Raw genomic sequence first — 22,156 nt, forward strand, 5'->3', positions numbered from 1 at the left:
ACTAGGCATCAGAACAACCCTTATCTCTGGGGGCACCTGATTTCCAGGATAGGCCAGTATTTAAGGATGCCAAGACAGAAAGAATGATCAGCTAAGGCAGCTGCACAGTTGTTCCTCCCTTACTGCTCTAAAACTTAGTATCAACATTCAAATCAGTAGCCCTCAGCATAGGGTTTAAATTTCAGCTATTAATTACACGCTGCTATAAAATGCAGAGATATGGATAAGAAAATCACAGCTCTTCGGCTATTACCACAATTTGTATATGAAAATACAGTTAGTGCCACAGGGAGTATCTCCTTCTCTCATCACTGACAACTTTTTAAGATGACCCAAATCAACACAAAGTACATTAAAGAACATGCAATGTCTCCTCTTCATATCACCAGGGGTTACCAGAGGTTGCCTCCTAATTAAAGTAAATGGCTTGATCTAGTGAGGTAATGCTGTGTACTATTATATTACTACTTACATTAATAAAAAATGGACCACGAATCCTATAGATGACCTCTTACCAAATCCTAAAGATAAAATAATTACAGAACATTCCTCTCATCTAAAATGGCACTAAGTTATGATGACATGACAAAACTTCAGGTCTACTTGCGTAGCGTGATTTTGTGGCACCATCTTTTGTTGAAAAAAGAATAAGCAAATAGTTAAGTATAAAATTATTTTCAAAAATCTGACTAACCAACAGGGAAAACAATCCAGCTTTTTATTTTTATTTTTTTTTAAATGTTTATTTCACAGAATGACTCAAATTTCCTGTTGCCAAAGGAAGAACACCTCTGTGGCTCTGCTGTCAGGCCACATACTACAAAGCTTTTTGGGTTTCAATGACTTTGAGGACTATGCTAATAAATGTTATAAGTCCCAGTTGAGTTATGTGAACCATGTGAGAGAAAATGCAAGAATCAAACAAAAGGTCGTTTTCTTGGATTGGCTCTACACATTGGTCCTACACATCAGGAAGCTAACATTTGCCCCCATTCCAAACATGGAGTTAAATCAACAAACGACGTTGGTACGCATGGCAAGGAATGAACAGCACAGTGACTGTAGTCATAGTATCTCTTTGTTTGCTCCTAAGGTCTTGAGCAATTTGCTGCTAGGAACAAAGAAGGAGTAACCCCAGATCCCTCAAAACAAGCTCCAATTCAGATGATAATCTGAAGATTGTTTTGGCAGATTCAAGAAGGAGCATGGGAGGAAGGGAGCATACCATCAGCATGAGCAATAAAACTGAATTGGAAAATTTCAAATAAAAATGTTGGTTCCTTGGAGGGAATTCGCATGTCTGTAAACCATTTAAAAAATTTTAGGTTTTTTAGTGTTAATTAGTACAGATTTCAAAGAGAAAAAAACAACCAAGAAGTTAAAATAAATCTGTTTCACTTTTGAATAGCCACAAAGAGTTTTATAGAGCATGCATATGCTTCTCTCTCTTCATTACTTTGAAGTAACGAATCTCAATGTATTCTTCTGTTTCTCCCTGTCAAATAGCTGAATATTGGATTATTGCTGCTATTTTCCTATTACAGAGAGAAAAAAAAAAAATTGAACTGACTTCTCTTTATGCCAATCTTTGAAAGTAAGTCATCCAATCATTTTGTTGGGCTATCCATTTTCTCTCTGCACAGACAATCTGTTTGGCCTTCACCGTAAACAATTATTTTTTTAATTAGTATATCAAGAAAAAAAAATCTGTAAATATGAACAAGAAAAAGCTCCCACTTGAATAAATCCCTCGCTTCAGGGGATGTTTAAGTGTGAACATTCACTTCACCATCATTTACATATTTTTAAAAACACTATACTAGTTTTCCTCTTAAGTACAAACACACCATAAAAAGACTATTTACTTCATCTTTCTCCACACATTTTGGACTCTCTTACAGAAACTATTAGAACTATGTGAGCATGTTTTTCCACCTATCTCAAGGGCAATGCTACCCTCACAAAACAACAAATCTCAACAGCTTAATCAATTTTTAAACAGATCTTAATAACACATTATGACCTAGCCAACACCAATAGGATGCCAAGAGTTAAGGTCCAAAGGATAAAGCACATCTGTTTCCTCAACACCTTTGCATACAAGAATTTGACTACTTTGCAGAAGAGACATATGCAGTAAAAGATATTAGTCATACACCACAGAAACCTAAATAAATAAAAAGTCAGCACTCTAAACAAGTTGAAAAAATTCCATGCCTAGTTTCAAACTGCCATCAGGGAACCTTTAACAATCTTTAATCTACAAATCTTACTCCGATATGTCAGCATTCTCTCATCATCCCAAGGGAGTTGCCATATACCTAATATAGCAGCCTACTTTTTAGGCAAAAGCAAAGTATGAAGAGAGAATTCACCAGAAATAATCTTAAAATCAACGAAGATCAGAATACAATCTCTATACAGAAAGTGAGAGGACACAACAACATGGCTCCTAATTGACTCACATTATCAGTTGTACATCCAAAACGTTCTCATCTGCACAAGTAGAAATTACTCTTACCACAAAATAGTACAGGTAGTTGTTCTCTGTCTCGTATAAAATAAAATTAATTTATTGGACTTTACTTTCCACAGACTAAGCTGCCATCTGTAAGTAACTTGATCCACTCTAATGGAGTTGCCATCTTTGCCACTTAATGGCACTCAAAATTTTCTATCACTAGTTCATTCCTGTTCTTTTAAAGACTTCAAGAAGAAAAAAAGATATAAAAACTAAACATATTATGAGAAAGAAAGTTTATCTTCAGGGTTAGATAAGAATAGGAAGAAACTCCTGTCACTTTTTTGTTTTTAAGCCAGATCTTTGCTCTATTGTCAGTTGTAGCCAAAGACAGCTAACAGAAAGGTAAATTCAATTCTAATTCTGACACATTTCGTAATTCTGAAGATATTCTCCAGAAAGGCAGTCACAAGTTATATAAAAGCGTTCACAGCTACATAGCTACTTTACAATTTGCTTTAAGACTATGCAAAGCACTACACTAATTAAAACAAAATATCTGTTTCTGCAGTAAACTATGCAAAAATGAGAAAGGATATATCAAATACACAACTAGTAAAATCAGCCAGATCTCTTCTACCTGCATGGTGTTGGTTCTGTGGTTCCAGGAGTGAAAATCCAAGACTGATTCCTCTGGAAGTTCAATGCACATGTACACACAAAGAGAGAGTTCTTATAGAAAATACCCCAAAACGAGCTGCTTTCCCACTTCCCCTCAACACCGATTTCTACTGTGGTGAACCGGCAGCAGATAAATCCACCAAGGCACAGGAGAATGCTTCTACGTAAGAATAGGACAGCATCCAGACACAACCTACTCGCCTTTCCTTATAGCAATGCTACAGTTCACAAAACCCCACCTATTTGACATGGCATAATAGGCTGTATCCCACACAAATGCCCTCAGAAGAAATGTGTTTCCCCTTCACAGGTGCACACAGCAGGAGGGAGGGAAATTCTCCCCAAAGAGAAGGTTTACAGGAGATTTTTCAGTTAAGTACTGTCGATAATTTTCTTTTGTTGGTTCTGATTTTCTAGGTACCTGATGTACCTTCAAACTACATTTTTCACAGAATCACTAAGGTTGGAAAAGACCTGTAAGATCATCCAGTCCAACCATTACAAAAAAAAAACAAACAAAAAAAAACCCACACAAACAACACCACACAAATAAAAAAAAACACACCAAACACCACCATGCCCATCAAGCCACATCCCACAATGCCACGTCCACGCACTCCTTGAATACCTCCAGGGAGGGTGACTCCACCACCTCCCTGGGCAGCCTGTTCCAATGGTTGACCACTCTCTCAGTAAGGAAATTTTTCCTAATATCCAGTCTAAACCTCCCCTGGCGCAACTTGAAGTAATTTTGTCTTGTCCTATCACTTGTCACCTAGGAAAAGAAACCAACACCCACGTCTCTGCTACCTCCTTTCAGGCAGTTGTAGAGAGCAATAAGACCTCCCCTGAGCCTCCTCTTCTCCAGACTGAACAACCCCAGTTCCCTCAGCCGCTCCTCATCAGACTTGTGCTCCAGACCCCTCACCAGCTTCGTCGCCCTTCTCTGGACACGCTCCAGCACCTCAATGTCCTTCTTGTAGTGAGGGGCCCAAAACTGAACACAGGGTTCAAGGTGCGGCCTCACCAGCACTAAGTACAGGGGCACGATCACTTCCCTCCTCCTGGTGGCCACACTGTTTCTGATACAGGCCAGGATGCCATTGGCCTTCTTGGCCACCTGGGCACACTGCTGGCTCATATTCAGCCGGCTGTCAATCAACAACCCCAGGTCCTTTTCTGCAGGGCAGCTCTCCAGCCACTCGTTCCCAAGCCTGTAGCGTTGTCTGGGGTTGTTGTGGCCAAAGTGCAGGACCCGGCACTTGGCCTTGTTGAACCTCATACAATTGCCCTTGGCCCATCCATCCAGCCTGTCCAGATCCCTCTGCAGAGCCTTCCGACCCTTGAGCAGATCAACACTCCTGCCCAACGTGGTGTCATCTGCAAACTTACTGAGGGTGCACTCGATCCCCTCATCCAGATCATAAATATATTAAACAAGACCGGTCCCAAAACTGAGCCCTGGGGGACTCCGCTTGTGACCGACCGCCAACTGGATTTCGCTTCATTCACCACGACTCTCTGGGCTCGGCCATCCAGCCAGTTTTTAACCCAGCGAAGAGTGCATGATAATTGATGCATGACATATGCTTAACACCTACCTCAATTCTATAAAAAAACCTTCCTATTCTTAACTCCTCTGGTCTTGGTTTATAGACTAAAAAAAATAAAACTTATGTTTCCTGGCACAATTGTAAGCTAACATCTATTGATAAAACGCTTACAGTATACTGTAACTATACTCTAACAAATATCCCCTTAACAATGCAATGGTAGGCCTCGAGGAGAGACCAAGATTAGATCTCGATTCCTTCCCCTGCCAGGGATGGATGTGACTGTTTTGTCACTGCTGAATCTTACAGCAGGCTGAACCAGTAACAGCAAGTGGCAGCTGCACATCTGCTTTTCAGATTAGAAAGACAACGTTGCATTTGCTAATGCTGTGCGGGGACTAGAAAATAATGTTATCTTCCAAAGAAAGAAGAACATATAAAGAATAATGTATTAGCATTTAGATAGAACAGCAAAATGCTTTGGTTATTCTTGACGGAAGCAAGTCTAGCGATGATGCATTTAAGGGAGACCTGACTGACCATGCCAAATTTAGTAAAATAAATGAGTAACAAAAAATATGTTCTCCCCGTCTTCTTTCCTCACCCTTCACTGCCCACAAGCATTTAGGGTGAGGGGTAGGGTGAGTTAAGCAAGAAAGAGGACTCTTCTGCTCATTTTTGTCTCCTCCTGCCATCTCAGCTGCAGGAGAATCCCTAGTTGTCATTTGTCACCAAATTGAAAGCATCTAGATTTTGTCTTTCCTGTCCATTTATTTTCTCAAAAAAGGAGGCAACAGAGAATCTGCTAAAATAAAGTTCAAGTATACCCCCCCCGACTCCAGAATCATCATCAATCCATTTGCTGCCATGGGAGCCAAAGTAAGCAGCACTTGCACATTCAAATAAACATCAGAACATCCATAGTGAGGACGGGTTTGGGTTTTGTTTTTAAAAAATCCTCAAAAAAAAGCAACATTCTATTTTACACATTGGAAAAGCGGGCAAGTGAAAAACAAAAATAGAGGAGGGAATTCCTATCAGGGAGATGCTTTATTCAGTAAATGAATAGCTAACGTGAAACGCAGGCTAAAAGAACGGATTTATCTCTGCAGGCTGCTACTACAAGACAGGATTCTGCCTGCCAAAACACTAAAATAAAAAAACAGACTTAAATCACAACATAAGCTGGTAAAGCTATTTTAAAACAAACATTCAAGTTTGCTCTGTTCACAGTTTGGGAAGGAAGGATGTTAACCATAGCAGTCAATAGGCTCTAGAGATAGTCTTCTGCCAAAGGCTACACAGGCAGAAAAAAATAACACTAGAAGTTTTAAAGTTTGAAGTGAAGACAAAAGTTTGTTCTCCACTTTTTTATTTTAAAAGGCACCTGTTTCCTGTCTGCATGCTAAATGAACTCAAGCTTGTCACAAGGCACTTAATGCCGATTACCAAATACTTTACATGTACCTAAGTGGTGACATCCTTGGCCAATAAGAAAATCCTTGACATTTTTCTCCCTCCTACAAAAGAACAAAATTCCCAAACAAGTTTGTATAGATGCAACCCCTCATCCTCAACTCACACTCTATGTAACCAACACTTTCAGCTACTAATATCCTTCTCCAGCATATTTTTCAATGAAAGAAAAAAAATTACAAAGAATTTAGCTAGTGATCAATGCACATACCTTTAATAACAACAGCTAGAAATGAATTTGACATTATTTTGACTCAAAAGTAGAAACAGAGACCCAATTTTGCTTCACTGACTGTTCTTGTTGATTTACTTCCAAAATCAAGCACTAACAAAAAAAGACAGTCACAAAACCCCTTCCTTGAAGGTTTAGAGTGGAAATAAAACATGTATTGACTACCCTTCAAGACAAGGTTGAAGGCTTCAGTTTAATCTTCATGTCTGCTTGTAGGCTTGAGGTCTAAGACTGACAACTCATGAGGAACATGAAAATGAAGAGGAAAAATCATGTCATCCTTAAACTATTCCATGACAAAGGATGCCACTAAAATATTTAAAGTCAAGATCTACACAATCCTAGATTCTGGATAAGATTCCACTAAACTGAATGCCAAGCTGCTTTCTTTCCACTCACATTACTAGAAAACAAAGCAATAAAAACTCTTACATCAAAAGAGAAATTTTTTTCCTGTTTAAAACCATAAAGATTTGTAAATCTGTTTAAAATAGCTACTATTTAATGATAATCTTCATGAGTGCATTCCATAAGTACTAGGTCAGAAACTCTCAGTTACTTTAAGTCCTTGCTTTAGAAGCAGTAAGATTGCAAGCCTACAGCACACAGAGAAGTAGTCAGCAATCCTTGCATAATCGGCCATAAAGACTTCAAGGACACAAGCAGAGAAAAGGTGCAGAGAAAGTAGATAAATATCTACTTTTCAGACAGTTCTGTCTCTTTATGGCATAATAGTGAGAGCTTTTGATGCTGAAGGAAGGGAAACTCAAGGGTAAGTTCAAATCACCAAAGCTAAGCCATTGATTATCTCTCACACTCCACATGAACAGCACTGTGCTGCTTTGCTGGACTGGACTGCTTTCATGAACTGTGGGCAAGAAAATAAGTTATCAAATTCCTATCTTGTCTGTACAAAATTCTGGGGATCCTGCCCCACAATGCCATCTAGCATCTTGGACACTATGCAGCAAGTAATGAGACAGCACTGGGATGGAAACATTTGGCAATAAATTGCACAGGGCCATCACATCTCATGGGAAAGGTGTTTGAGACTTCCTATCAGAGGAACATATGGCTTTTGAACTAACAAGAGTCATTTTCACCTGACAGTATGAAGAGGTGACCATAAAGGTCATCTTTTGGTTGCATCTTCTGGGTATAAAATTAAAAAAATTCACCTGGAGGACACAGAATCAAAATGAAATATATCATCTCTCAGAATTAGAGTTTGCTAGAGAATTACTTAAAGGCATTAGTCTGATTAGGTATGAGTTTATGCAGCTTTGATGACTCTGAAACTCTACCAACTCAGCAGAAATGTTAAGTCTATCAAAGTACGCCTGGATAAGATTAAGAGTGTAGGAAAATCAGTAATCAAGACTTTTAGATCAGGTTCTTTCAGGCAACTGTGTTGCATAACAAGGCCTGGGGAAAAGAAACGTAAAAAAAAAGTCATTTCACAGACTCTCTTAGTCAGGGAGAAGAGACTAAATATTTCAGCAGCTTTTAGTTCCTCTCTTTTTTCTTTTTTTTTTTTTAATTACATTCCAAAGAATAAGTACACATATACCCTGAAGAATTCACTGTTTGCATCCAGGTTCTCACAGTTACACCAAAGATGCTGGTATGAACCAGTGCTACAGAATTTTGATTCCTGGAAGGATTCTTGTACAACTTTGAAGTCTTAGGAGGAACAAACAAAAACATTTATTAAATTTTATTAAGTACTTTATAGTCATGGCTTTCCACCTTTTTCAAAAAAGATGAGATTCCCTTTCAGCAATGACTAATGTTATGCTTGCTTTTCTCAGTTCTTGTGCACAGATCCTCAAAAATCATTATCAAGTCAAAATACAGACCCTGGTTTAACAGAAGATTATTTGGACACAGATTCAAGGGCATGTACAACTCAAGTCATCTATGTCTGACAGTTCACTTAGATCACATGGACGTGAAAAACAACCTTCAGGGACTTTGAAACTAGGAAGTGTCTTTTCTTTGAAGGATGCTTTTCATCTTTGTTCCAAACCATTCTCTTTTGAAATTAAATTACATCAAAGAATTCAATTAAATGCACTTTATCATTACTATTTAGACACGTGCAAGGTTTTTTTGCATATTCTACAAGAAAACCAGCATACAGAAAGTAAGAAACTTTTTTGTTCATTTATGTTACTTTATGAAATATATCAGAATCTGGATGTGGGAAAGTCATGACATACCATAGTACAGGTGACAAAGTTTTTTACACTGTTTTTTCCAAGAACCCTTTTTACATCATTTGCCTACTTCTCAGCTGACCCTCTTGAATTTTTATTCTCCCCACAATGGAAATTCTTCAGAGAGTTTCCTACCTAGCTGTCTCAGCAGCCTTAAGGGCATATCCTGCCCTGTAGTAAACCTACTGTAACTAAGGATAGGTTGCAGGGGATGTTGTTGAAGCACCTAAAGAAAACATAAAAAGCCATCCCATATCCAGAGTTCTGCTGCTGCTGCTCCTCTTATATCAAGTCCTGCTTCTGCTCTTAGGCTAGGCAGTGCAGTTTGTGTACGGAAGAACACTGACCACCCTTTCAGAAGGCTGAAGGTCCAACTTCCAACATTATGGACAGAGATGTAGAACTGGGTGAACTGAAAACATTGAGCTACATGGGGACTGAGAGGTTCATGCCTGCAGAGTTCAATGCAGAATTACATTGTTTGACATTTTAGGCTCATAAAAATTTGCCACAGATTTTTTTTTTTTTTTTTTTTTTTAACTAGCAGCATGAAGAACTCTTTCCAGATCTAAAGAAAACCACAGCCTGGAATACATCTGCCTCAGCAGCATCCTTTCATGTAGAAAACTAGAAATATGATTTTCACTATAATACTGCATAATATTACATGTATTTTTATCAAACAAATATGTATTGTGATTTCCATTTCAAAAAAACCAAAAACAAACAAACCCCCCCCCCACAAAAACACCAAACCAAAAAAAACCATCCAAGCAGGTTCTACACTGTCATCAAGAATATAGGCTTATCTATCTGTTCTCCATGTCCTCCCTTTTTTTTTGTCTTGCTGTCTTCAGAACCTCATTTCCCTGAGAAGATTTAGGACTCTTCTGATTTCAATAGATTTTGCATCCTTTTTTAGGCAAAGAAACAAAATTGTGATACTTGAGGCTGTAGAAGCTTACAAGCTGCTCAGTCCAACTTGCCTCTCTGAGGAATGGTTAATTTTGCCTGCTTCAGTATCAATAAAAAAACCCAAGGCACATAAAATAATACCCAAGAGAGCTTCCGCTCACCTGATGACAGTGTCCTGTTATGATGCTGGCCCACTTGATGCATGCTTTGCTGTAATAGAGTCAGGCATTCTCCAAGGCAGCTCAGGGTGGCAGCAGAGGTAGCTTTTAAAAGCAGCAAGTCCTGATCCAAGGCAGAAAGGGGCCCAGAACTTGGGAGAGCTTCAATGGCTTGTACAAGATTCTTCTGTTGCCCCTCAACTTGGCTCATGATCTGTAAAGGTCCAAAAACACGTGCTGTCACAGGAAATACCATTATGTAGCTTTAAATTCTTATGGGCTGATATAGTGACTAAATGTGAAGAACTACCACAAATGGATGTTAATGTTCTGATCCAAACATACTATATACTTACCTACAAAAACGAAGGGCTTGAGACTACCAAAGGCCTGTAAAAATGTCAAGACTATGTTAGAGAAAATCATCTCTTAAAATAGTAGGTTCATAGTAGGTTTAATGGAGAGACTCATACTTTCTGAAAGTCTTCGTAAGGAAAAAATATGAAAATTCTACTTCTTTCTCCATTATTACTTTAGGCTTAGATTTTCTTCCCTTTGTATGTGATCTGAGACACCCAAAGAAGCTATACTGTTCCTTCTCCTTCTCTCCTACATAAAGTATCTAATGACAGTTTAAGAATGGACATTTTTCATTTCTCAGGCATCAGTAAGGAATTATTTTTAAAAAATAAGGTAACTTGTAAGTTTACAGGCATTAGCAGCGGATGCAACTTAGAGTACTTACTTACTATCAGATATGAATACCAGCTGTCAGGGAGAAAGTTAATCTGTTTCTACATTTGGACCACCCAGTTGAAGATTAAATGCATGCTTGTATAGCAGATAAAACCAATGTTATTTGAGCAGGCTGTTCTTTAAACAAATTGGCAAGCTTCCAAAATCCTTCATAAAGCCAAAAGAAAAAGGAGATGTTTAAAACTTCTCTCTCCATTTTTACAGCTTGTAGGAAATTATACAGGCACATGACAAGCCTGTTTTCTTACACTTACCTTGCAAAAACCTTATGGCAAAAACTTACAGGTTCATATCTGAGGTATCCAAAGCTTTCAAAAAAAATATCTGAAGACTTCGTAAGCAAGAAAGATTCAGGCCCGATTTATCCAAGCTACTATACTGTAAAAATGTATTATTATGAACTTCATGACTTTTTTTATTATCTTTATTATATTTTCAAAGTATGTTGTACTTCCTGTAGCCTCCCTATGCTGTGGTTAATAGGCCGATTAAGAAAGTATACGTTGAGCGCACTGAAAAACAAGAAAGGAAACTGAACTCAAAGATGCAAATAACCATCCTTGCAAACAAGTTAGAGTAGAATTAAGTGAAAAGCTATTGTTGCCAGGCTTGTAAGGAAATTTAGCTAAATGCCTTGGTGAAGGTTACAATAACGACATTTTAATAGTTAATATTTAACAGAAAGGCCAAAGCTTCAATAGCAGCCACAGTCAATTTTAATTCCCTTTGACAGAAAACAAGATCAGTCAGAAGGTGACAGACCCCCACAATAGGCAGCTTTAGGGAACTGCTAGAACACCAGGCAGTGCTCTGCTTTGAGAAGTCACACATCGTGTAACTGAGCTCCACAGCACAGACAGAGGGTTGCTTCAAAGCTAAAAAAAAAAAAAAGCCAAGAGCACCACAGACACACACTCATGCAAATATTCCTCCCTCAGGAAAAGAGCTCAGGGACATAAATTGAAGGAACAACTAGGAGAAAAACGATCACCTTCTCCCTGGAAGACTGCACAACGTAACTGCTTCTGTCCTTTTCCCATCCTAATTAAGAGTGTGAAGTTGAAAACCTGACATTCTCATGCTTCACAGTGACAGAAATGTTCTATTTCAGTTCTAAGGGATCAGTTTTCCTACCTTACTTTTTTTTTTCTTTTTTGTTAGAAACAGCATTTCCAAAGATTTGCTTCCATAGGAAATAAAATCCAAAATAAAACTTTGAAAACTTCAAACGTTTCCATTTCCCCTCCCCCTTAATAAAGGACAACTATATTCTTCTGCAGCTAAGACAAGAGCATAAGATAAACTGACCAGAGAGCTTAGGAAATATATGAAAAATTAACTGAATGTTTGCAGTTATCACCTAGCCCGAAGCTTTACAGGCTTTTATGAACTATATTCTTCCTAGACTAGGAGAAATTTAAATAAAAGCAATTATTTACTCTCCCTTTATCCAAAACAAGGTATTGCTCTGAGTCTTACTATTTTCAAGCTGACCTAAGGTAGACCTAAGATTCATCCTTTCTGTGCTACCTAGTTTCACATTATAGTCGTGATACCAGCAGCTGTTCTATAGACCTGACGTAGCAGAAGACACCAAGAATGACAACTTCACAGAATCATTAAGGTTGGAAAAGACCTGTAAGATCATCCAGTCCAACCATCAACTAACACCACCATGCCCACTAAACCATGTCCTGAAGTGCCACATCTACACGTTTTTTGAACACCTCCAGTGATGGTGACTCCACCACCTCCCTGCGCAGCCTGTTCCAATGGTTGACCACTCTCTCAGTAAGGAAATTTTTCCTAATATCCAGTCTAAACCTCCCCTGGCGCAACTTGAAGTAATTTTGTCTTGTCCTATCACTTGTCACCTAGGAAAAGAAACCAACACCCACGTCTCTGCTACCTCCTTTCAGGCAGTTGTAGAGAGCAATAAGACCTCCCCTGAGCCTCCTCTTCTCCAGACTGAACAACCCCAGTTCCCTCAGTCGCTCCTCATCAGACTTGTGCTCCAGACCCCTCACCAGCTTCGTCGCCCTTCTCTGGACACGCTCCAGCACCTCAATGTCCTTCTTGTAGTGAGGGGCCCAAAACTGAACACAGGGTTCAAGGTGCAGCCTCACCAGCACTAAGTACAGGGGCACGATCACTTCCCTCCTCCTGGTGGCCACACTGTTTCTGATACAGGCCAGGATGCCATTGGCCTTCTTGGCCACCTGGGCACACTGCTGGCTCATATTCAGCCGGCTGTCAATCAACATCCCCAGGTCCTTTTCTGCAGGGCAGCTCTCCAGCCACTCGTTCCCAAGCCTGTAGCGTTGTCTGGGGTTGTTGTGGCCAAAGTGCAGGACCCGGCACTTGGCCTTGTTGAACCTCATACAATTGCCCTTGGCCCATCCATCCAGCCTGTCCAGATCCCTCTGCAGAGCCTTCCGACCCTCGAGCAGACCAACACTCCCGCCCAACTTGGTGTCGCCTGGAAACTTACTGAGGGAGCACTCAATCCCCTCATCCAGATCATCAATAAAGATATTAAACAAGACCAGCCCCAAAATTGAGCCCTGGGGGACACTGCTTGTGACCGGCCGCCAACTGGATTTAACTCCATTCACCACGACTCTCTTGGCTTGGCCGTCCAGCCATATTTTTACCTAGCGAAGAGTACATCTGTCTAAGCCACAAGCTGCCAGTTTCTCTAGGAGAATACTGTGAACTTCTGTGCAGGATTCGAAGTATTAGAACTTGCTGAACATTTACCGCTCAAGCACTGATGAAAATCCACTTTGTTTAAGGTGCTGAATGAACAGAACAAAAAGGGGGAACCTCCGGTATTCTAGAGAGTCACAGAACAACTCACTGGCAAAAGGGGAAGAAAATAACATATACTATTGAAATAACTTTTTTTACATGCTTGCCAATATATTTTTTTAAACAAGTCATTAACAAAAGATTTTAAGAGTTGAAGTGTGGTTGTTCTAAAAAGAGTAAACCAAAGAGGAGCTAATACAAAAACACCAAACCATCCCAGACAAAACACATTAAACACATTAACCCTTAACAGGACAGCCACTAGACCATGCAGCTATAGCATTATCTTCTATCTTACCCATGGGTCTGCCTTTTGCTGTCTTGGGGGGGAGGGGAGGCAGACTGCTTTATTTATCAGCACTCTAAGCTGGTTTCAAAACCAGAATGAAAAGCTTTGATTTTGAGAAAGTTAAATTGTAACCTTCTTTTTCCAAAGTGAAATAACTTGCTTAATTTTGAATTACTTTTCTCTTACACAGTGTTATTTTAGTACCTCATAGCTCTCCATCCTCCCCATTTGCAAATACAGACAGGTCAGAGTAGTAGTTCTCTACTTTTTACAACAGCAAAGACTATTTGCTCCCATCTCCTCACCAAGTCTCAACCCACTTCTCTTTCCACTCTTGATTCAGCTTTGGCACGCCCTCTTCACCTATAAATAACTTCTCATAATATGGAAAAGAAACAGCATATTCCCACAAATGCACTCAAACTTCAGAAATACAACTCTATGCTAGATATAAAGTAGAAAAACTGAAAGGACTATCAGGACTCCATATATTAAAAGGAATTATATGTGTGCATATATCTAACATTAGCAGGCCTGCATTTACCTAACTGCAAGAGGAAGCCTTGGGCTAGGAAGAGACCAGCTCATATGCATGGTTTGCTCCTTTCTCCATTTTCAGCCTGCAGCAGGAGAACAAGCAGACCACATTATGTGTTCCCTATTAACAGTTGTTCCGGAAGCCTGAAGGAGATTCAGACATTTTAGCCTGCCAGAAATTCTCAGGTATTGTCCATATTCTTGTGGTGGGTTGACCTTGGCTGGATGCCAGGTGCCCACCAAGCCACTCTATTACCCCCCCTCCTCAAATTGACAGGGAGAGAAAAAAATACAATGAAAGGTTCTTGGGTCAAGATAAGGACAGGGAGAGATCACTCCCCAATTACTATCATGGGCAAAACAGACTCGACTTGGGGAAATTAGTTTAATTTATTACCAATCAAAATTAGAGTAGGGTAATGAGAAAATAAAACCAAATCTTAAAACACCTTCCCCCCACCCCTCCCTTCTTCCCGGGTTGAACTTCATTCCTGATTTTCTCTACCTCCTCCCCGCAAGCAGTACAGGGGGATGGGGGAACGAGGGTTGCGGTCAGTTCATCACACATCATTTCTGCCGCTCCTTCCTCCTTGCTCTCTTCCCTTGCTCCAGCATGGGGTCCCTCCCACGGGAGACAGTTCTCCACGAACTTCTCTGATGTGAGTCCTTCCCAAGGGCTGCAGTTCGTCATGAACTGCTCCAGCGTGGTTCCCTTCCACAGGGTGCCGTCCTTCAGGAACAGACTGCTCCAGCATGGGTGCCCCAAGGCGTCGCAAGTCCTGTCAGCAAACCTGCTTCAGCACGGGCTCTTCTTTCCATGAGGTCACAGGTCCTGCCAGGAGCCTGCTGTAGCACAGGCTCTCTCTGAGGTCACAGCCTCCGTCAGGCACATCCACCTGCTCTGGTGTGGGGTCCTCCATGGGCTGCAGGTGGCTATCTGCCCCACCCTTAACCTCCATGGGCTGCAGGGGCACAGCCTGCCTCACCATGGTCTTCACCATGGGCTGCAGGGGAATCCCTGCCCTGACGCACCTCCTCCCCCTCTTTCTTCACTGACCTTGGTGTCTGCAGAGTTGTTTCGCTCACATATTCTCACTCCTCTCTTGTGGCTGCTGTTCCAGAACAGTTTCTTCCCCTTCTTAAATATGTTACCAGAGGTGCTACCACCGCCGCTGACTGGCTTACTTTGGCCAGTGGTCCATCCATCTTGGAGCCAGCTGCCATTGGCACTATCGGACATAAGGGAAGCTTCCAGCAGCTTCTCACAGAAGCCACCCCTGTAGCCCCTCTGCTACCAAAGCCTTGCCATGCAAACCCAATACAATTCTTCTGAAATAACACTACCCTCAAAGAAACCTGCCACCCAATGACACACTCACAGAAGACTGAATGCAACCAGAATCACCTCTGATGTTTTCTTCAGTAGGTCATCCGCTCTCTACCGCTTGCTCCAAAACAGCCAATTCACAGCTTCTGTTGCTGCCTGCTTCTTCCTGTCCCTGGCTGATCTTAAAACCCTCTGTGATTGCTTTCCCTACTTACCCCAGCCACAGCAACAGCTAACTACTCCTTCACCTCCTCAGTCTTCCTGTTGTGAACGCACTGCCAATCATGATGTATGGGACCAAACGGTTATGTGACAAGATCCCAAAGAAATGGATAAGTAGAAATTACTCTATTCTTGGGGTCACCCCCACAGTATGTGGAAGATAGGCAGAAAAAGCTATGAGATACCCTAGGATTGCAAAGAAATGTATTTCAGACATAATAAGAAGAAAGAACATTACTTCATACAGTAAATAAGCTAAAATTAGCTGCTAAAAATTAATTTAAGAAATAATGAAAAATTCAGGTACTATTTTCTGTGCTAAAAGAAAAACTTACAGTAATTCAGTATTTTGTTAAAATTTATTATGTCTCTCCCATGCAGAGAAATCATTTTACAAAACCTGAATGTCATTTTTGATTTAAGGCTTCAATTTGTTTCTGAAACTAGAGAGAGAGAGATTCCCAGTTACTAAGTATAATAATAAACTTGCTGTTAAAGATTTTTCCTCCAATCCTAAACCAAAGATAAATAGAAACTTCAAAGGAAGAAAACTGAATAGCCACACCTAAAAGGAAGAGCATATGACTGCTTTTGACATGATTTTATTTGCAGTGGAAATGCTCTTGTTATCCAGACTCCAGGACTAACAGGCCTAAGTCTGTTTGTCCAGCCCAGACAGGTATTATGATAATCAGAATATCTTTCTTTCTAGAATTACTGATCCTACAGGATTTCACCCAGCTAACACAGTGCATCACAACAACCTAAAGCAAACACCAGCTTTAAGCCAGCTACAAAACTACCCGATCCACAGCTGTCTCAGGGGTATCTCCCAAGACACAGTGATTTCAAGCTCCCTGAAGCAAAGGAAGAATTACATCAGCCATATTACCTCAAAGGGCAAGGAGACACTCTCCCTTTGTCATACAGGCCATGCCGAGCTGGCCAAGAAAATAAGTAGGGTCACCAATCCTGTCTTTCTATATAACCATTTAAATACTTTAGATTTTCCCACACTTCTTTCGGAATATAAAACCTGAGGAAGATTCTTCAGACCGTCCCAGCCACAATCTGATACACACATGAGCAATTTAAATTTTAACATATGGCATTTTCCTTTTTTGGTATTGATCTTCACACATATTGAATCCTTTAAAGTAAGTATTAAGATACGCCTACCCATGTGTATGAAAAAAATCTGTAACACTCCAGAGAAAAAGGAAAATATTCTTTTAGCACTGAGAACCCACAGAAATTCTGTATTGTCAAGCTCTTCTGTGATGTGCTAGAAATCATTCATCAAGAAGCCATTCGGCTCCATCAATTAATAACTCATTTACTGTGGTGTAGTATTCTCTGCGCACCACCACTAGCAGCACATCATCTGCCTACTCATCTCTAGGCAATTCCTCTGAAAGATTTAATGCAGTGATTTTTATTTTTAAATCCTTTCCATTACTGACTGCATGCAAGTTGAAAACAATTATTAAAAACATGGGCAAATAAACAACACAGTGCTTATATGAAAAACAGAGCATCTGTAAAAATAAACAGTTGTGTGGGAAAAGCTTCAGAAATTTAAATAGTAACAGAAATGCCACATGTATCACTTTCTTACCAACTCTAAGTCAAGTGCCTTTGCAAGAAGTTTACTGCCTTCAAATGCTGGGAAATAGCCAGTTTGCTTCTTCACTTTTTTGGGGGGGTTTTTTTGTTTGTTTGGTTGGTTGGTTGGTTGGTTTGGGTTTTTTTAAAATAAATAAAGTGTTATATGAAAACACGGTATCTCTCTCTCTATCATACACATATATACACTTTCTGGAAATAATAGTTTCTTGCTTTTAGACAACAGTACCAAAAGAAAAACATTTCAGAAGACACTGGGTAAGGACACAAGGAGAGGCCAGCTTTTCAAACCACCCTAGAGTAAGTCATAAGTGATAGGAGTCAGGACCTTGGTTCTCATTGTTAAACCAGCGTATAACCATTGGTTTTTACTTTTCTTTGATATAAAACACTGCTTTTCTTAAAAGCAAAAGCAGATGATTGACAGAAGAGAAGAAAGTCCACACAAAAAAAATAAAAACCTTCTAAGTCATTGTAAACCCAATACATTGGGTTGCCATGTAAACCAAATATAGTAATCAATTGTGACCTTGAGCAAGGACTCTTCTTGCAATCTTGACCTGTATTTCATCAACACCACCACAAACTGTCATATTGTAAAAATTAGAAGTTAAAACAGACAACCAATATATGTAGAAGTATAATACACACACACACACACGTACCAAGTATGTATCAAAATGTAAGATATAATTACCTGGAACTCCAGTGTCACTAAAGCAACCATACCAGTCATTAATTTGACACACTAGCTACCAATTCAGCTCAAGTTCACAATTCCCACTTAGTATTTCCATGAAACTTTCCCACTTTCAACTATTTATTGTGAAAAAGGAAAGAGTATAAACACACATGCAGAAAGACTATTGTAAATACTGTTAATCAACAGCTCAAAAGGTATACCTCTCCAGTTGAGATATCTGACAAATTAAGGTAACTTCTACAACTGCAGTAAAAGCAATTTTTTTTTCCAATTCGATGCATTTTTGTTCTGAGTTAAGCATTTATACTTAACCACTGCAGAGCAAGAAAACTTTTGCCTTGGCTTAACTTCTGAAAAGTGTTCTGGAAGTACTCCAGGTCACTTGCTATGTGCATCTTACTACTTGACAAAAGAAATTTTCTGGTAAGGATTTATAGACCTCCCTCTCTCTTCTTCAGTAAACTCACGTCCATAGATCTTTTAGTGGGATTCCATCAGTAACATGCAAGATATGAAGGCAAAATTACAGCTTAATGTATTAACTAAAATGAAAGAGCTATACACAGAGGTTGCTGCTAGAAGTACTGCAATATATAACACAAATCTCTTATAAAGAGAATTTTGCATTTCAGCTTTAGAAGTGCCTAATGTAGAAACATGTACAAGACCAGGTGACCACAAACATGCTTAAGTTCCACAAGTAACGTATCTGTACGCTTTGCTTACAATAAAACCCGAGCTTTTGACCAAACAGAATCTCCTTCAGCTGCAAACAGAAGGAAATTCTATCCAAAAATCTTCAATCTGGATGAAGACCCACAGTAGCCTCTGTGAACATTACTATGCTAAAGTGAAAAAGTATTTTAAGAAAGGATCCTAAAACACCGAGTGAGATATTCTGAAAGCATCTTGGAAAGATGGAACCAGATAATGACATCCATCCATTGTCCTTTCTTGATTACTGCTTCCCTCCCATTACAGGGAATAAGCACGTAATTCTCCACTATTGTCACCTCAGGGTAGCAGCCAGCTTGACCTCAATTATTTTAAAGAAGCAAACAATGAACAGTAAAATTGGAATGACTTGTTATATAATAGTTATTTAGGCTTAGACACAAACATCCTATCAATGAAGCTTCAAAGGAGCAAGTTAATTTTCACTTGGCATGTAATTTGCAGACAGAGATACAAAAAGTGATAGAACAAACAGAACTATACCTCTGACAATCAGGAAGGTAGCTAATCACCAGGGTACATTTCTTTTTCTTTTCAGTCCTTGCCTCTGACAATTCTATTTCTTCCCTTGGAGGAGAAGGAAAACAAGCTTCCTCCACCCCCATCTGCTATTTTGTTCTCTTTTCCCTAACCAGGAATCCACATAATCTCTGTTAAGGGAACAAGTGAAAAGCCAGTTTCTACATTATCTTAATTGTCTCAGCTTACAAAACATCATTTCCTTTGGGGTTTTGTTTTGGCTTTTTTTGCTCAGCCTTCTCATTGCGCGTTCCGCAAGGTGGTTTCTTGTGAGGAAAAACCTTAACAGAACAGAGAGCAAATGTCATTAGGCCTGATTCTAAAAGCCAGATTTAAGACAACTGGGAGAAAACAACGTGTGGAGGAGGCAGTCTGGCTCAATTGTTTCCTGTTCTTAGCTACTCTTTCCAATCTGCTGCTTCCATTGACACTGCTGCTCTTCCACTGGTTGCCATCAGCACCTCCAGGGACTATGAGCTCTCCAGGGACCTCAGCACAGGATTTACGCTCCAGGGAGCAGCTGTTATTTACCGACTCCTGCAATGCACTTTTTAAATTGGCTAGTTAATTTATTCACATACTAGACATGATCCTATGCTCCATTCTTCACGTATTCAGTCCCTATTTTGTATCTTTAAATTCTGTAACTTGGACACTTGCTGCATATCCTCACAACATAATATCATTCTGTTTTGTGAAGACAACATTCATTAATCATTTGATGGAATACAGACTTCTTACTCTTTGGTCTACTATGCAGTAGCTTATTAGTCACACCTCCAAGCACCCTTGCTGTTAGTTGCACAGCTACAATAATCAGACTTTGTATTTTGTAGGTCTGCATACCATTGTTTTAACCCATAAGGTCATTGAATTTGGGGAGTGAGGAAAACGTGGAGAAGGGTCTTTTTCGTTGATGGGTCTGGAAGCCTTAAACATTCCTTCCAGTAAAAGAGGAAGAAAAGTAATCTACCTTCCCAAGAAATTCTCAGTCTGTTGCAACTCAGGTATATGAGAAGAAGCTCCTCTTTTCCTTCAATGCTTTAAAACAGGCAGAAGCTCAGCAAGAAAAGGAGCTGACCTAACGATCTGTTTTACAAAAGCATCTCTCTGTTCAGAAGAGCGAAAGACAGGATATACTTAACAGATCTATCTTCAAATACCGAAGAGCGTATAACATCTGTAATTGTCAATGTTCTCTGAGACTTTGTGCAGGCACTTTATTTGGATGCAAAACATTCCCAATGTCAACCTGGCTGTCCACTGTGAGCTTCTGCAGAGCTCTGCTTTTTAGATCAGGCAAATAGAAAGACACCAGAGCGAGGTTCACAGCCGTTGCAACACATATGCTAGTTAGTAGAGAGGATGTAGCAGTTCTGGCAGGATCCCTGAGAATGCCTCCAGAAATCTCAGCAAAACAGCTCACCTACTTCAGGCCAAAACAAATCAGATGTTTACCTTTGCTACTTCAGGCAGACTCCTTACCACACTTCTATAAGACCACAACCCCAGACTTAAGGTTAAATGCATGTTTTCTGTAATCAATCTGTCCATCTCCTCACCTGAGAAATGAGTTAGTGAATGACAGAAAGGAAAATGGGGGGTGGGGGGAGAGGAATTACAAAAGAGACCTTGTGTCCATGGAGATAGACTAGGACAAAAAGTTCAAATCTTGCCAGAGAATGTCTTAGCAGACAGATAATCTTGGACTTTCTAAATTAAAGAATGCTTTTAATCTTCATCAATATGCTGAGATAGTCAGCGTCCCTTGAATGGCTTCATACTTTATGGCTTTAAAAAAAAAAAAAAGCAAGCTTTTCCTGTCATCCTCCCAAAATTTGCTAGTTATTCTAAGAATCCCTTCTTGCTGGTTAAGATCTGAAGCGGAGAACACTTCTCCCTTCCAAACCAACATAAACTTCAGGTTCTTTTCCCTGAGGAAGCGGAAGATTTACAAACAAACTAAAGTACTAAAACACCGGAGGAAAATAAAATTCCTCTGATAGTGTCAGCTATCTTAAGAGTGTTTCATGGAGCTACTCCACAAGTCTTCAGGTGAGAAGTTAAAGCTTTTTAGTAAGAGCTGGCTGCCATAATAAATACTCAAGTGAAAAAGCATGACTCAGACAAACTGTATCAATGGGCACTACTTTTCCCCACAAATCAGAGTGAGTGGGCTATACATTTTCTGCAAAATGATCAGTATCAATCTAGCACTGGTCATTTTGCCACTGGAGGGAGATGTCCGGGGATCAGGGTCTATTGCAGGAGACATGACAGATTTTCTTTTTTGCCTGTTGCGTTAGAGCTCCCTGTGGATACTCCACACATGTGTAGGTAATGCATGACATTTGCTACCAGTATGAGGTATAAGTGCTAAGTTCCCCCACCATGAGCGCTTAAGCATTTGCTAATCTAACTGCTATATTAACCACATCCTACTAACAGCCATCTACTGAGACTTACCATTTACTATCAACGATGACTCAAGAGGAGTAAGGTGTTGGGATCTTGAGGTAAAACCACAGAAAAGAGAAAAAGCAGACAGTGGCTGCTAAGTTTGTTTCCGCTGCCCCAAGTTGCTTCCAGGGATCCAGAACCAAAAATTAAGAGAAGCAAAAGGAAGGAGCTTGCAAGTTCAAGTAAATCTTGGACGGCAGCTGGCTACCATCCAGGCAAGCAGGAAACACACTGTTGTATTTTAAAATCACACAATGCAGCATTGAGAACACAGATTATAAAAAACATCTTGCGGGGAATCATTCTTACGCAATTTTAGTATAAAAATTACCTCAAAATCTGCATGGAAAGTCAGTAGTTTTAGTGATTAAATGCTGCTCATAAGCAGATGTTATTCTATGCGCTCTTCTGAGAAGCAGTTTTTCTTACACATTTCAGAAGGATCTCTTTGGTGAAGTCAATAGCTATAGCACAGA

At 39.9% G+C, this 22,156-nt stretch overlaps 1 protein-coding gene across 2 annotated transcripts in view; it reads right to left on the reverse strand.

The window, feature by feature from the left end:
* The window catches only part of OSBPL10 (oxysterol binding protein like 10), a 122,739-nt gene that overhangs the window by 41,251 nt on the left and 59,332 nt on the right, over positions 1 to 22,156 (reverse strand). For both annotated transcript variants that reach the window (XM_059818634.1, XM_059818635.1), the window contains exon 5: positions 9,699 to 9,909. In XM_059818634.1, the coding sequence (XP_059674617.1) occupies positions 9,699 to 9,909 (211 nt within the window). The remainder of the gene's footprint in view (positions 1 to 9,698; positions 9,910 to 22,156) is intronic.

Source organism: Gavia stellata, chromosome 6, assembly GCF_030936135.1.
Source record: "Gavia stellata isolate bGavSte3 chromosome 6, bGavSte3.hap2, whole genome shotgun sequence".
In the NCBI taxonomy this organism is placed as follows: Eukaryota; Metazoa; Chordata; class Aves; order Gaviiformes; family Gaviidae; genus Gavia; species Gavia stellata.